This window comes from Orbicella faveolata, unplaced genomic scaffold (genome assembly GCF_042242905.1).
Source record: "Orbicella faveolata isolate gen_17 unplaced genomic scaffold, um_ofav_v1 contig_1, whole genome shotgun sequence".
Lineage (NCBI taxonomy): Eukaryota > Metazoa > Cnidaria > Anthozoa > Scleractinia > Merulinidae > Orbicella > Orbicella faveolata.
Window position 1 is genome coordinate 17,519,740 of NW_028301536.1, and position 17,609 is coordinate 17,537,348.

The 17,609-nt window shown below is 39.6% G+C and overlaps 1 protein-coding gene and 1 pseudogene across 1 annotated transcript; both read left to right on the top strand.

Annotated features, from left to right (window-relative positions):
• Window positions 1–17,609, top strand: part of LOC110045791 (uncharacterized) — a 37,902-nt pseudogene that overhangs the window by 2,531 nt on the left and 17,762 nt on the right.
• Window positions 7,208–8,939, top strand: LOC149118272 (neuronal pentraxin-2-like). Its single transcript, XM_089283212.1, has 4 exons — window positions 7,208–7,217; window positions 7,640–7,847; window positions 8,067–8,186; window positions 8,534–8,939. Exons 1-4 carry the CDS (start codon window positions 7,208–7,210, stop codon window positions 8,937–8,939), a joined length of 744 nt encoding a protein of 247 aa, XP_089139338.1.

The following is a 17,609-nucleotide window of genomic DNA, read 5'->3' on the forward strand; positions in this document are numbered from 1 at the left end:
AGGTAGTAGTGTTTTGCGAGCCCTCATAAGAACAAAATACAGCACATGCATTTAAAAAAAACTACTATAATTCTGGGAAAAACTATGTGCGAAAGTTTCCTGATAAAGAACAGACATTAATTTGAGGGGAGTAAAACTACTTTGAGCCAAAAATGAGTAAATCAGGTTAAAAATGCCAAACCTGGGTAAACAAAAAATAAACGTGCATGTATTATCGACATTTGCATCACCGTACCTTTCGTAAAATCTTCCCCAGATTAAGGGCATCAACGTTATGGAAAAGATGCCTTGTTTAGCTGGAAGGTCAAAGAAGAAAACGTTTTAATTGATGCTTTATGGTTTTCTTTTCTCTTCAGACAATGCCTTCCATTTTTCAAGCAAAGGAGTTACCGATGCCATCAAAATATCAAACATGAGAAGTAGTTTGACGGCATTCACTGTGTGCCTCTGGATGAATTCGACTAACACTCAAGGAACTCCATTCAGTTACGCTGTGGGAAATAGTTACAACGAGCTGCTCATCGAGTATAGCGGATCTTTTGACTTCTTCATCGGAGGCTCACAAAGGTGAACTATATATACATGTCAGATAATGAGCTCATAGCGGAGCTCGCGGAGGCGCGAAGGGCAGCCAAGCGGAGCCCCATACTCATATAGGAAAGAAATTGCTTCATGCTTCATGATTATCATAGCAAGCCGTATTGCTCGTGGGCGCGTAGGCACGACGGTGGCGACGGCGGCGACGACGGAGTTGCGCGAGATGGCGGCCACACCCCAGCTAATAGGTTGACAGAGGCATGCAGCCTTGGTTACAGCGTACTTCTGTGGTTTTGGACATACATGTTATGGTCAATTGACACCTGTTTAAATAAGGCATCCACTGACCAGTATCACGTGACCATATCGCGAGCTCAAGTTTACAGCTCATCGAGGTCACGTGTTTTTTAAGTTGACCGCTGACCAATTGGCTCATGTTAGGTTAACTTGTTGTAATCAGGGTCGGGTTGTTCGGAAGCCGGTTAACGCTAACACAGGATCAAGAGTTAACCAAAGTATAAACTTTTCTTGTATTTCTTTTCTTGTTTTTCACTGCTTTTGTTCTGTGTTATTTGAGATTGTTCAAACTCAAAACGGAAGGCCAAACAACATAAACAGCAAACCGAACCAAAGCTCAAATCAAAATTTTGGCTTATCCAAGGTTAGCTTAATGGGGCTTTGAACAACCCGGTCCAAGAGCTCCGCTTTTAGGCTTGGCTAAATCTACATATTATTATTAAACCCAGAGTTAACGATTACTTGATCATATTTAATACTAAGTTTTTAGATGGATGATAACTACAGTGGAAGCTTTCGTAAGCGGACACTTTCGAGACGCGATAAAGGTGTCCGTAACTGGAGCTGGCCGCTTACGAGAATGGTTTCAGATAACTGACGTACTATGCGATATACAGATTCTAACTGCAGTATAAACAGCAATACTATACGGTATACATGGGATTTCCTTCGGGCGTCCGCTAGCGGGAGCTTAAAAAAAAAGGAAAAGTCTAAGTCGTAAGCCCTCAAAGTGTCCGTGGCCGCCTACGGGAATGTCCGCTTACGGAAATGAATAAATGCCGAGTTTGTAGTTAAGGCGGTCGTAGGTAGAGCTGTCCGCTTACGAGAGTGTTCGTTAAGAGAGCTTCCACTGTATCCACAGGACTGCATCAGTTACCGCCTTTAACGGCCAATGGCACCACATCTGTCTTTCGTGGGAAAGCAGCTCAGGATGATGGAAATTCTACAAAAATGGCGACCTCAAATCGCAGGGATCAAAGTTCAAGAGAGGTCACACGATAAGACAAGGCGGTACCATTATACTGGGACAAGAACAAGACTCGGTCGGTGGTGACTTTGACTCATCTCAATCCTTCCAAGGAATGTTGTCAAATGTCAACTTATGGAATCAACTTCTCACTGATTCACAAATCGAGCATATGTCAAAATCTTGTCTGTCGGATGAAGCTAGCGATCGGAAAGTATACAAATGGCTGGATTTCGTCCGTGAAGGGGGAACAACGCTCGTTAAACCATCTCCTTGTAAAATGTTTGGAGCAGGTAAGTAAAAGTTTACAACAGGTCTTAAGAGCAAATGTTCACAAAATGTCCTAGTATAGTTAGAATCTAAAATCTTTTGGAATTCTGAGATATGGCACATGGTCAAAATGACAATTCTTTTCACCGACTAACTCAACGTTGCAGAATACTCTGGTTTTGTTTACCGCCCAATAATTTGATTAATCCAATATTCTTGAAATTGTGCTTTTTTGGGTAAGAAATAGTTCTGCAATAAACTGGTTGTATTCCAACGTTTCTGCGCTCAATATTTGCGACACAGCAATCGAATGAAAATGGTCGATTTTCAGCCCTGTTAGAACTCGAGATGAATCGCGAAGATATCGGGAATGAATAACCAGTTACAGTGCATTATTCCGCGGTTGTTTATACATTTAAATTATCTTAATGTGACATAAAAATAACAACAAAATGTTTTACCTTTGGTCCTTGAAGTGTCCGTGGGTGCAGGAAAAACTTGTTCAATGGAATTGGGATCGATTTTAAATCCATCAAAATTATCTTCTTCTGCGGCTGCCTTCAGAAAATTCAACACCTCTCTAATGAAAGCATTTCGGTTGAATTTCATCTCGAGAGAGTTGTTTTTCTTGGAAATACCGAGATATTTGAAGAAAAAAAAACTACATAGCGTTTTCACTTTTACTAAGCCCTACTTATGTGCAACAGTAGGGCAAATTCTGTTTTTCAAGCCTTACGGAGCTATTTTTGATTTTTGTGGGCATTTTGCTCTTAAGGTTACAGTATACCTTCAGGGGTGTCTCGCGTGCAAGGGATGTAGCGCGTGCAGTTTAAGCTTTAGATACCTAAACCCCTATATCAAATTAAAGCTTATAGAGCTGGCTATCAAACTATACCAAGAATTGTGAAATAAAATGAATTGTCGAATTTTTCACGACCACTAAATGAGAGCGACCGAATCACCTTTCGAAAGCTACAAGTCAAAGCGAATTTCGTTTTTCGCCAATGTAATTTTTTCCTCGGCTTCAGGGCCCAAAGCGCTTAAAAAACGTGTCTGCGTTTTGGCATATTCAATTGCAGTAAAAAGTTACAGAACATTTTCGAAATAGGATTAAAAAAATGTGGAGTAATCGTACAAAAATCGCTCTCGAAGAAAAGGTAGTTCGAAATTAACAATTCCCAGACACGCTTTTTTAGTTTATATGTTAAGCTAGCTACTGTCCAAATTTGAGGGCAATTGAACAAATTTCCTTTGAGAGAACTCTTTAAAGTGTCTGCTTCAAGTGAGAAAATTTATTCGAGAAAACAGCGCTAAGAAAAATTTTCTGCTTCGCAAACAAACTCCGCTCACAAACGCCTTCAACTGGGTTCTCAGATAACTGAGCCAATCAGTGCAGGGAAAGTTTACTACCGTTAACCTCCTGGTGAAATTTACGCGCGAATCTCTAAAAAACTCTTGTGTTTCGCAATGCGCTCAAGGAACCGAAGGCGGAGAGGTAATTTTTCTGTAGCTCGGTTTTTCTTGAAGCTCAGTGGTCTGGCAAAATGGGGAAGACTAAAAAGGATACGAACGCCAGAGTGGCTGAGCGAGGAAAACAAACAAAAGAAAGCGCGGGGAGCAACTGTGTGTGGTCAACTGTGCATGGATAATATTTCAAATGGTTTCAATGAGTCCGGCGATTCGTCAATATCGTACTCATCAGAAGAGTCTCTGTCAACATCCCTGTTATTGCTGTCAAGTTCCGAAATTTTTACAGAACCTTTCTTTTCTCTTACCATGAATATTTTGCCCGCCTTATACGATAGCTATAGGTTCATCCTCGCGGCGAACTTTCGCTTCTTCACTCCTTGATGTATTTTCATTCGTTCTTCGCTGTTTTCGCTTTTTCGAACTGGTCCATGGCTTCAACGTGGTCTATGTCTACTTATGACTTAATAGAGTTACACCTAATACCAAAAATGCTGGGTAGTCAGAACAACAATGCTGATCAACTGAGTAGTCAATTCGTGACATCCATACAGGCAATTCCCGCGAATACGTCTCGGTTGATTGCATACGCACCATAGAGCTGTCAATCAAGAGGTAAACTTTTACTTCCGGTGAAAACGTAAAACCGCCATTTCTCCGTTTATATTTAGCCTTTTTCAAAAATTTTTTTCAGAAATTAGAGATTATTCTTCGACCACTACTTTGACCCAAAAATCCAAATTTGAAGAAAATTGCCGACCCGAAGGTATACTGTAACCTTAAGTTTCACCTAACCAGTTACTGAATATGTTGTATTCAGGTGCCAAATTACTTCTGGCACACGAACTATGCGCGTATGCTAAAATTTTGGTCCCAAAAAAGTACAAGCAATAAAAACGGAGGCATGATGGTTACGTTGGAGGAGAAAACACAGACCCCTGTTGGATGGTTTAAGAGCGTTGCTTTTGCCATAGGGAAAAGATACGTAAGCCAGGGAAAACACGAAAAGGCTGGAAAAGACAATGAGTGATGATAGCCGACGAAGACGAAAAGACAGGCAATCACCGAAGACCGGACAACGCGCTAAAAAGTGCGTGGTGTGAAAGATTGCTACTTACTAAAACTAATGCGTTCTTTCTTCTTCTTGATGCGTTCTTCCCTTTTTCGCTTGCTCTTTGAACTAACTGTGTTTGAAAAAAAAACCTCTTAGTACGTACCGTGTACACTAATGCATTACTTCTGTTTCTCTGTCAAATACCAGGCATGCGCAGTTTAACTGCGTTTACTGTATGCCTGTGGATGAGTTCAAGTAAAACTCAAGGAACTCTTATTAGTTACGCTGTAAGCAACAGTTATAACGAGCTGCTTATCGAATACGACAGATATTTTGACTTTCTCATCGGTGACACACAAAGGTAAAGTAGATATTTGTAACTGACACAAACACAATGTATAATGCGATATGCAGATATTCCAGGTTACTCGTTGACAACCCAGTTTGGTATGGCTGGTTTGCAGTATCACGCCATCAAAAATAAAAATCATAACCATTCAATAAATTTAGTCAAGAAGCTGGGATATGAAAGATGATTGACATATAAACAACCTCGCCAAGATTTAGGTCTGTGCAGTTTTTCATTCTCCCGTTATTCGGAGAAGTGTTTCACTCAAATTTATAGAGCTTTGTATGAAGTCGCCATGTTTGTGCCCCTCGGAGGGACACAAACATGGCGGCCGTAAAGTAGCAGAAACATCTGTCATCGAGTTTTGCCATTGAATCGAAAAGTTATTACTCTAGAGCTCCGAAAAATTGAAATTAACGTTTTTTATACAGCAACAACTGTTTAGTTAGCAAAAACCTGAGCAATAACTCACCTTTTTGACTACTCGAGAGCCTTATCGGGCCGCCATTTTAATGTCACACAACGCATAAACTTGGAAATTTACACGTGCCCTATTTCAAAATGAGGAACCCTGTCGAGCTTAAACGTTGCAAAACGTCAAGTTATTATAAAGGGTCTTACATCTGATGAAACAAAACTTCAGAAGGATTGGTAATTTCTTATTTTGGAAAATGATGACGTCACATGAAAAGCGGCAATACCAGATATTAAAAAAGATACTAATTAGCAATTAGATTATTCGCTCTAGATTTCTATGAGGTGATAGTTGATTCGGCCTTCGGCCCCATCAACTATCACCTCATAGAAATCTAGAGCGAATAATCTAATTTTTTTAGGAGAATTCCTACTAAAATTTACTTCAAATTTACTTCAAATAACGGTTTCTTGACGTAATATTAAACTTGGCGCCTGAAAAAGATCGCTCGGATTGAATTGTCATTTAAAATTGAAGTTGTTTGGCGCGCGCATCAGTTTTTCAATACTAATACTGGAAAATATAAATTTCTCTTCTGTTATCGGTTGTACAAACACTACAGGTTTCACTAATTTAGAACGGCTTTATTGAAATTGAACCTGCGTTAACAAGCACACACATACTGGTTAGTGATAAAATGAAAATTACCTGTCATACAAAGAGACGCCTTAAAATAATTTCTAAGAAGTTGATGGTTTGTAGACTCGAAGTGAACTCGTCAACAACAGCATTAAGATGATTGATGATCATACAGTGTAAAGCCATATAACACGCGCTGTGATTGGCCAATTTCGGAACAAGATTCTCGTATGTTGTTCGTTGGAGTTTTGTCCCATGAGCCCTGTTGATGTCGAATAATTAAGTGGCCGGTAATACTTCAACCCTAACCAGGAATAACAGCAGCTTAGTGGTAAAAAACTGATTGAAAAGTTTGCCTGTTTGCAGAAAAGTTTGGACTCAGCGGGGTTAATTTCACTACTTATGTTCGAGTTGACTAGATACTTTCTCCGTACAGGGAAACTTCAGCTGCAGCTAGCGACGTTGAATGGCACCACATCTGTTTATCGTGGGAGAGCAGTTTAGGATCATGGAAATTCTACAAAGATGGAGGCCTGACTAAGGAGGGCACGAACTTAAAGAGGGATCACACCATAAGACAAGGTGGTACTATGGCGTTTGGGCAAGAACAAGACTCGGTCGGTGGTGACTTTGATACTTCTCAATCATTTCAAGGAAAGCTATCAGGCGTCCACGTATGGGATCATGTACTTACTTCCACTAAAATCAAGGAAATGTCAGCAACATGCGTCCTAAATGAAGAAGACGATGGAAACGTATATAACTGGGTCGATATTCTCCACGAAGGAGAAATACGTCTTGTTGAACCATTTACCTGTGAGCCAATAGAAAAGGGTATGTGCGTTTTTAATATTTGTCCTTATAACTATAACAAAATACTCTAATTTGATAAGCTTTCAGCACGCCATATTTTTCACCAAATAGTCTGACGATAAAACTTGCCTCAGTGCTCGCGCGAATACTTCTCTTTATACCATGCTTTTAAAAATACAGCCAGTCAGAAAGCAGGAAAGCCGTTGTATATTCGACGGTATCACATTATGTATTATTCGATGGAATACCACTGGAAATCGTTACATATCCAGTATATATTCCAAACCTTTGAGAGACGTTTTTTTTTTTTCTCAAAGAAGTTTATCATTGAGAAGACAAATCCTAAAGAAGCTTCTCTTTGTCTAATATTTCCATGCATTATTTTTTTTCTCAGTAATTATGGTTACAGGTAACAGAACGTCGTGTCGTCCAGTTCTCTCTGCGATCATACTCGTGACTACACAAATTGGACTCCTACCACGCGGCCTTACGAGTTTGCTAATCACTCGTATGGTCACAGACATAACGTGTAATTGCGAAAAAAAAATCGCATGATGGCGATATTGTTTCAATTCCCCTCTCTTCTTAACTTGAATATCTGTACAAACACTGGCATATAAACAGTAAAAAAAAAACATATTTAACATTAATAAGCAGCAGTAATTACAAAGTTAATTCCCGGAAACCTAGTCATATGCAAGGCTAACGAGTTCTTTCAAACCTGAAACTGATTCGTTTGTTTGTGTAAGTATCTACGTTATGTATGAAAAAATGCAAGTTAAAACGTACCATGTTAACTAATGTATTACTTACTTTTCTTTGTTAATCTAGACTACGCTTTCAATTTTCCGGACAAAGGAGTCAATGACGTTGTCAAAATATCAGGCATGCGCAGTTTGACGGCATTTACCGTGTGTATGTGGATGAGTTCGAGTGACAATGAGGGAAGTCCATTCAGTTACGCAGTATCAAGCGAATATAACGAGCTGCTTATTTACTACGAGAGATATTTTCGGCTGTTCATCGGTGGAGAAAAAAGGTTGGTATACAGTATTGTGCAAAAGTAATGCAAAAGAAATTCGACGCAAATGAACGGAATTTCTTTTCGAGCGAAACCTCAAAGAATTTCCGTCGAAAATTGGAAAGCCTATTGTTTCCACTGATGTGGAATTTCACTTGGCTTCGTGAAGCGATCATGCGCTTTCCATTTTTCGAAAAAAGGAGTCAATGACGTTGTCAAAATCTCAGGCATGTGCAGTTTGATGGCACCAAGCACCACACAAGGATCTCTTGTTAGTTACGCTGTAGGAAATAGTGATAACGAGCTGCTTATCGAATACAACAGACATTTTGATTTTCTCATCGGTGGAACACAAAGGTAAAGTACTTTACTGAATTAAAATAGGGTGTCTACAAAATGGTGATCCCGTTTACAGCAGTCTCTACATACAATCCCCACCCCTTCCTTATGTCGTTCATCTTTCAGTTTCACGGTAACATGTCATGGGTATCAGCGTAATCGTCGGTAGCAGACGTCACACATGGAAATCATTAGATTTGGGCTCATAATAAGAGGGTTTGTATTTCTCAGTATAACCCTTAGAAGATGCCAATATTGCACACCATTTTAATAGCAGAGAAAGCATCGGATATTCCACTTAAATTATCATGGGAAGAAACCGAGATCAATCATTTATGCTGTAGGTGTTCACTTTTTCTCCACAGGTCTACCTCAGTGACAGCATTTGACGGTGTATGGCACCACATTTGTTTAACATGGGAAAACAGATTGGGATCGTCGAAATTCTATAAAGATTGCGAACTACAGGACGAAGGCACCTTAAAAACAGGTCACACGATAAGACAAGGTGGCACTTTGGTGCTTGGACAAGATCAACGCTTGGTCGGTGGTGACTTTGACACCTCTCAGTCCTTTCGAGGGTTGTTGTCAAACGTCAACGTATGGGATCACGTGCTTTCCGCTGCACAAATCACAGAGATGTCGACATCATGTCAGCTGGATGAATGGAATGTGGCAAATGTATACAAATGGGCTGATTTCCTCCGTCAAGGGGGCACAAAGCTAGTTAAACCATCTCCTTGTCAGCCTCACAAGATTATGGGTAAGTAAAGCCCATAAAATTGTTACGTTCGAAAACATGGGTGTGGCATGCATGTACGATCTGTTGTTTCTCCATCTCAATCTAGACTAAGCCTTTAATGTTCAATTTTCTTTCAATTTTTGTGCTTTGATTTTGTAAGAAGCATGTGTGTGGCATCATGTGATATATGTTGTTTTTGACAATTCCCAACGATACTGTTTGCTAATATCAAAAACATGTGGTAAGCCTTAAAATGCTAAAACTGATGCGGTTCTTAATTATTTTAAAAAATTCAGATTACGCTTTCCACTTTCCAGACAAAGGAGTCAATGACGTTGTCAAAATCTCGGGCATGCGCAGTTTGACCGCGTTCACCGTGTGTATGTGGATGAGTTCGAGTGACAATGAGGGAAGTCCATTCGGTTACGCAGTATCAAGCGAATATAACGAGCTGCTTATTTACTACGAGAGATATTTTCAACTGGTCATCGGTGGAGAAGAAAGGTTGGGTATACCGTATTGTGCAAAAGTAATGCAAAAGAAATTCGACGCAAATGAACGGAATTTCTTTTCGAGCGAAACCTCAAAGAATTTCCGTCGAAAATTGGAAAGCCTATTGTTTCCACTGATGTGGAATTTCACTTGGCTTCGTGAAGCGATCATACGCTTTCCATTTTTCGGAAAAATGGGTCAATGACGTTGTCAAAATCTCAGGCATGCGCAGTTTGATGGCAATTACAGTGTGCCTGTGGCTGAGTCCAAGTAACACTCAAGGAACTCTTGTTAGTCTCGCTGTAAGCAACAGTGATAACGAGCTGATTACAGCCGCCTCTCCCTGGAAATTTTCCAGGCGGCGGCTGTGACTTACGCTAATATCAGTAGGACGATACTGATAGCAAGTATGGCGGCGTATCAGCCAAAGCGAGGCTTTTCTGTGAAAACTGTTACTAAATGTTATTGCTGTAGTTCGTAGGATAGCAGCAAATCGTTGTTTTCCCGGTTGGTGTCACAGCTTTCACACTGTTGACAGTTTCTATTTTGAATCAAGTGCTAGAAGGACTGCATTTTGCAGAGTTGAGCCATTCTATGCTGACGTCGCTGCCACCTTGACAATTCGATTTATTTCGTTATCTTACAGTTTTTGGTTTTGTAACCTCTCTCCCTCGAGGTTCTTGAAAAGTACCTGGCTGCTCAGGTTTCCTCCAAAGAGGGGATCTTCCCTGAAGAGCAGAAGGCATATTATTTTTCTCCTGGATTTCTTATACACTCTAACCCCTGACACAGCAGCGACTAAACCAAGTCGAAATATTAGCAACCGTGATTACTATGTGTGGAAGTCGTTGCAGTCCAGCTTTCAAACACAGATCGTTAAATTGACGATCTTGAGATGTCGTTCCACGCCTTCTTCAAGTCTAAAACGTAAACAGATATGCTTGACTGCATACACATCATAAATTGGAAAACGAACGAGACAGAGTTTACTTCCGAATTATTCTTCTCATAATCACCTCCAAAGTCATCTTCATTCTGAAAAATGTAACAAACGACAAAAGATGTACAGTAAGATCCGAAGTAATGGCTTGCTGAAAACTATAGGCCTTGTTCAATTCAAATTAAATGAAGCGAGAGATTACTTATTTGCGTGGCTGTCATTTAGAGAAAATCTTTATCGAAAACAGAGTTCGGATGACATAATTGCTGTTGTCTGTTTTCATCGATTTTTTTTTAATAGGCAAACATCCGTAACAGCTAACGATGGTGCATGGCACCATATCTGTCTTTCCTGGGAAAAGAGCTCTGGATCATGGAAACTCTACAAAGATGGCGTCATAAAGCAAGAAGGTACGAACTTCAAGAGAGGACACACGATAAGACAAAGTGGCACTTTGGTGTTGGGACAAGAACAAGACTAAGTCGGTGGTGACTTCGACAGATCTCAATCCTTCCAAGGGATGTTATCAAATGTCCACGTATGGGATCGAGTGTTACCTGCTACCCAAATTAAGGAAATATCAACCTCATGTGTGCTAGATGAATGGAATGAAGCCAATGTATACGAATGGTCCGATTTCCTTCGCCAAGGAGGCGCAATGCTTCTCAAGCCATCACCTTGCAAACCGTTTAGGACTTCAGGTAGCTAAATCAAGTACAGTTCCAGCTAGTTTGGGCAACCTGTAAACTCAACACTTGGTTGCAAATTCAACATGCTTACCGTATGTCTGGGGATGTCAGTTCTTGAACAAATTTGAACCGCTCTGTACGAATCGATTCCACAAGTCTAAAGACCACACCTAACGCACTCTGCGGTTCAAACTCTTCAAACTCAATTTCCGAACAGCAGGAAATTTCATATACCTATATCAGGAGTTAAGTACATTTTATTTCAAAAAAAAACAACAAAAAAAATAATGGCCACGCGAGGTACGTCGTGGTGAGAATTCAAGAATTGGCAGCAGAATCTCAGATAGCAGGACCCGTAATTAAGCCATGCAACTTCGCAAAACTTTGGATGTCTAACAGATCCTTTTAATTAGTAGCATAGCTGTGATTTTAATACGATGTCAAATACACGAAAAAAAGATAAAGAGCTCAGGGCACTGCTTTTTGCAATTTAAAGTTATTTCGCGTTTCTTTATTTTTCCCAACGGTACTGTTTGCTAATATCAAAAACATGTGGTAAGCCTTGAAATGTTAAAACTGATGTGGTTCTTAATTATTTTAAAAATTTCAGATTACGCTTTCAACTTTCCGGACAAAGGAGTCTCAACCGATCACAATTATCCAAAGTTATTTATAAAGCTAGTTGCTGGGACTGCACTGATTTTTACATTGGAAAAACGAAGCGCAGATTTCACGACCGGAAAACGGAACATTTCAAGCCCCTTTCGAAACATGATCACTCTTCTGCTGTAGCTGATCACGTTTAAACAGCTGGTCACAACATCAAATGGGACCATTTTGACATTTTAGCGTCCGGCAAGACTGACTACCATTGTAAGGTTAAGGAGACCTTGTTTATAGAGGAGTTGCAGCCAGCACTGAATGCCAGTATCAGCAGTGAAAAGCTTTTACTTTATTAGGAAAGCTTTTCCATTGTGTCACTTTACAGACAGTTTCTGTTTGAAACGTCTTAAATTTCTACTGCAGATGTTTTCTGTCTAGGTTCCAGAGCCCCATTTATACATTATAAATGGCTTTCCAAAAAATTTGAACGGTTCTGACTTTTGAAAATGTATGTTGCCTAGCATACGAAAAGTCAAGTTCATAAAATGCATGTTTTTAAAATGTTTATCACCGCTATTTGTGTTATATTTTTAATCACACTTCAAAGAACTTCCGTCGAAAATTCGAAAGCCTATTGTTTCCACTGATGTGGAATTTCACTTGGCTTCGTGAAACTTTCATACGCTTTCCATACATTTTTCGGACAAAGGATTCAATGCCGTTGTCAAAATCTCGGGCATACGCAGTTTTACAGCGTTCACCGCATGTTTCTGGATGAATTCCAGTAGCACTCAAGAGACTCCCATTAGTTACGCTGTCTGCAACAATGACAACGAGCTGCTTATTGAGTACGATGGAAATTTTGACTTTCTCATCGGTGGCACACAGAGGTAAAGCAAAAGTTAATATATACAGTAACTACAGATAGCGCAACAAGATAATAACATTAGTTTCACTTTGTTAAGGGTAGAAATGAATGAGTTGATAAGGTGATAACTAATATCAATGACTAAAGTACAGGTGCAAGCTAAGGAACTTACTAGATAGTCTTTCCGATTAAGCCTCTTTCTGCATAACAATCATCCTTTCCGTTTCACCTGAAAGATTACGCATGCAATTAAAGACGTAACAAAAGTAGATTAGACCTTTAATCTATAAAACTCTAAACTAGGTAAAGAGCTCTATTAATGGAAACTATTTGATACCTGATTTGCACCAACGCTTATCTTCATAGTCAAACAGCAGTAACAACTAACGACGGTGTATGGCATCACATCTGTGTATCGTGGGAAAGCAGGTCTGGATCATGGAAACTCTACAAAGACGGGGACCTAAAGCAAGAAGGTGTGAACTTCAAGAGAGGTCACACGATACGACAAGGTGGTACTTTAGTGCTGGGTCAAGAACAAGACTCGGTCGGTGGTAGTTTTCAGGCCTCTGAATCCTTTCAAGGAATGTTGTCAAGTGTCGACGTATGGGATCACGTGCTCGATGGCACGCTAATAAAGGAAAGGTCAAAGTCGTGTGAATTAGAAAAAGGGAATGAAGGAAATGTATTCCCAAGGCCCGATTTTCTCCACGAAGGAGGCGTAAAGCTGGTTCATCCATCTCCCTGTAAAATTGTGGAAGTTGGTACGTGAGGCTTAATTGTGATTTAGCTAGTGATTCAATTACATTTATTTCCACTTATTTCTTTTTCATCCGCGGTGAAGGGTAAATCCCTTGGCAGATTACAAATGACGATTAAGGATTATGATAAATATAGCTAATTAGGCGTTCAACCCGTGTATTGGGAGGTCCTCAGCAATGTTATGAGCCAAATGAACCTTTAAATAAGAAGACACCGCAATAAAATATAGCACTAACGTTCGTTTTTACCTCGACTGCATCGACAACCACCTACATGTACCCATAACTACTTGACAGATATCCGCCGGCAAGAGAGTATGATTTCCGCCAGTCAAACATATCTAAAATGGGCATTTGATTGCACGTTATGAAACGATGCCAAACATATGAAAGAATATGCATCGAGGATACTAAGTTGATATTTTAATACAAGTATGTTGTCATAATCTCTTGATGTAGTAAGTAGGTTTATGAGGGTCCCTAATAGGTTTGGCGGGATGCGGGATTTGGCTTTTTTTCGCCGTGATATTTGGGATTTGAGCTGAAAACAGGGGCGGGAAGCAGGATTTACAATTACGAGCGGGAGTGGGATTTCGTGTTTTCATAGGGTTGGGATGTGGGATTCTCAAAGGGAACAGAGCTTGATACGGGATTTCAATTCTTACATGACCACATAAATTGTTGTTGACCAGCGCAAAAACTACAAGCTGGAAGACACGAACCTTTTGTACGTATAGCTGTGTCAGGTTTCAAGTAATGAATAGCAACGGCTCTGTACCCTGTCAGGTTCTGTCAAACGTATCCATTATCGCTTGACTACGTTAGTATCTGTTCATGCGACTCTATGAGGTCTTAGAGTCCTATTGCAATCATTTGTGTTGACCTCTGACATCAATGAAATCTGTCCATTTCCGACATTTTCGACGCTTGCGTCTGCAATCTTGGCCTCCCGATCCTTTCTAGATTTTCTAGTCTTTCGGATGGTGATGACAGTGATTTACTGAACGAAGTATGTGACATTACGAATTGTGTCACCATATATTACGAAAAAGATCTGCGAGCAGGAATGCCTTCATTCGGAAAGAAAAGTTCTGAGGCCAGATTTCAAGGAAAGTGAAGATGCTGAAAGCTTTGAAGGAAACTGTCAATTGTGTTTACGGGCCATCTCTTGAATATGGAAACGAACAATCTTTTCCTTTCACTGATACGTGGACAAAAGAAAACAAAACAGTAAACCGTTTACAGAAAGGAATGTTATAATCATTTGTGCTTACTTTTCTGCTAGCCATTGCATTCTTTTGTGATCTTTTATGCGATATCTAGTTTTAAAAAGTTTCTGAGTTAATAATTAAATTAAGTATTACTTTAACAAATTAATAATTAACGCAGAAACGTCTGTGAAAAGTGGGCGGGGTCGGGATTTCCAGGCAAAAAAGGGCGGGATGGCGGGATTAACAGCAAAAAATGGGCGGGAAAGCGGGATCTGAGAACCCTATTGTGGACCCTCGTTTATTGGCTACATTTTTTTAAGAAACAGATGTGCGGGTAGTCTCAGTCAAGTTTGTTGACTAATTACCATTTAAAGCTAATCTGTAGTTCTGCCCGGTTTCACCACGGCTTTTGCATGGGAAAATTAAAGAAACTTGACTTTGTACACAAAAAAGACCTAGCTGCGGATAATGAACCCTTCCCTTGATATTAGCATTCCCTAGTGTCTACGTGATTTTGCGTCACAGCAAATATGTACGTAAAAGATGCGTCTAATTAACGCACGTCAATATAGCCAACTGTGCTTGGAAGATGTCAGTCTACGAAGGTCACGCTGGTGACGTTTACCTCACGATAATTTCTTATGTTTGTAACTGAGCTCTTTTTTTCGCTGAAATGTTTCTTGATCATTTTTTTTTTATGAGATAATTTATTTTATTTTATTTATTTATTTATAAAAAAACACTTAAAGTACAATAAAACATATAGAATAAAGTAAATTCCATGCAAAAAGAAAACTACGACACTTTGAAGACTACAACAGATGTAGAAATAAATTAATGCTAAGCGCTACTGATTAGAAATTTGAAAACCATGACAACATTGACACAAAGTAAGTAAATTAATTTGTCCTAATGAGACGTTGGTGGTGGCAAAATTTCTGGAACAAAATCTTTTAATGGAAGGCATCTCCATTTCTCATTAAAGAGCTTCGTGATCGTTTTGCAGGGTATATTACAGGTGTGAAATGCAAGAAAATAAATGAATAAATAAGTAAATAAATAAATAAATAAATAAATTGGAATGATATACATAATATTCAAATTTTGAATCAACATTTTGCAGATGTGACGTCTACTTTGTTTGGCTATAAACTATTTTAGCATTTACAATCTTTCCTTTTCTTGTCATTTCAGACTACGCTTTCAATTTTCCAGAGAAGGGAGTGAATGACGTTGTAAAAATCTCAGGCATGCACAGTTTGACAGATTTCACCGTTTGCCTGTGGATGCGTTCAAGTAGCACTCAAGGAACTCTTGTTAGTTACGCTGTAAGCAACAGTGATAACAAGCTACTTATCGAATACGACAGATATTTCGACTTTCCCATTGGTGGCAAAGAAAGGTAAACTACATATCATATACCCTCTTCTTCCATAGCTCCACGATTAGCCAAAAACCAAATCCTGGCTGTCATTGGTTACCCGAGCGGGCAAGATAGAGATATCTTACCCGCCCATAAGATTTACACCATAAATTATATCCATAATTAACCAAGCTTGTTCAATCAAGATGGCTGGATACTGGCCACGGCCACGTCCCGGTCCATACACACGAAAACAAGAGAACTTGGCCAATTCAGTCATCTTAACAGACCAAACTTAGTTAATCAAATGCGCATATCTCCAGGCGCCCATGACTCGTCAGCTTTCACTTCTTTCAATTCTTTTATTTAGTTTTGGTTGATGTTGTACGGTATTATTAATATTACGATATTTAGATAATTCATATGCAACCTACAAAGGACGCTCTTTCAACAGGAAATTTATCTAATTGGAAATTTTGTTAAATAAAACAAATATTCGTGATCGTGACATTAAATAACTATATGCTCTCCGTTTTTGTCCTTTCCAAGACCATTGTCGTAAACACAGTAATCAGATGGCGCAACAATGAGACGTTCAAAACATACTGAAAGACTTTTTTGCTTAAACGCTCTAGTGACAAATATTTTGTGGACGTTTGCTCACTGAAAAATAGTTTAGGCAGGCTGTCATTTCGGCCTAATGCATATCGGGGATGGAGCGGTACATATACGAGATCGAGTCCTGGTCGCGGTTATTGTCTTGGATTCTTGAATAAGACATTTCCCTCTCACAGTGTCTCTCTCCACCTCGGTGAACAAATGCTAAAAAAGAGCAAATTGAATACTGGGATATGAAATGGTGATGGGCTGCTGCTAGGTTCGAACGCATCCTATACATATTCTCCCAAAAAACTTTAATGCAAGATTACGTTGACGGTGATCACTTTTTATTTAAAAAAAGTTTCAAGATATATCCAAGATCGCTTCATCTTAATCCTAATGTATTTCCCTTTAATTGTACTATCATCCTTTTGCCATTCAGTTTCGGTTGAGATTTACCGTGTAGTTAGTTCCTTTTCAAGAATCAGCGTCAAAGTCTCTTATTGTTAAAAATTTTTCGGCAAGTTTAAACAAAACACGTAAATTAAATGGGGAAGAGATGTAGCAGACTTTGTGCTTCTCGGTCACACGTTGATATACAATTGGTACATATTCAAGGTCTCAAACAACAAACAATCAGCAGGCAATGCAATGTATTTTTATATTATATTTTGTCTGCAGGAAAACTTCGGTAACAGCTTTTGATGGGGTATGGCACCACATCTGTCTTTCGAGGGAACGCAATTCGGGATCATGGAGATTCTACAAAGATGGGTACCTCATAGAGCAAGGTACAAACTTCATGAGAGGTCACACAATAAGACAGGGTGGCACTTTGACCCTGGGGCAAGAGCAGGACTCGGTGGGTGGTGATTTTGACGAGACTCAGTCCTTCCAAGGAATGCTAGCCAATGTCAATATATGGGATTACGTGCTTTCTAATACACCTATCGAACATATGACAACGTCGTGTCTCTGGGGTGAAGGGGACGCTAGAAAAGTTTACAGATGGCTTGATTTTATTCGCCACGAAGGAGCAGCACTCATTGATCCATCTCCTTGTAAACCGTTAGGGGAAGGTAGGTAAAAATACATGTAGCAGCTCTGATGACTGGAAACTCGTCATGTTTCGCTTTCTGGTTGTGAGTTCCAACAATGCAGTCATTTATTCG

Excerpts from the sequence above, each read along its gene's own strand:
- LOC149118272 (XM_089283212.1), top strand. Across the intron at positions 7,848-8,066 it reads TTCATCGGTGGAGAAAAAAG|TTTGATGGCACCAAGCACCA; the intron begins GTTGGTATACAG and ends AGGCATGTGCAG. Across the intron at positions 8,187-8,533 it reads CTCATCGGTGGAACACAAAG|GTCTACCTCAGTGACAGCAT; the intron begins GTAAAGTACTTT and ends TTTTCTCCACAG.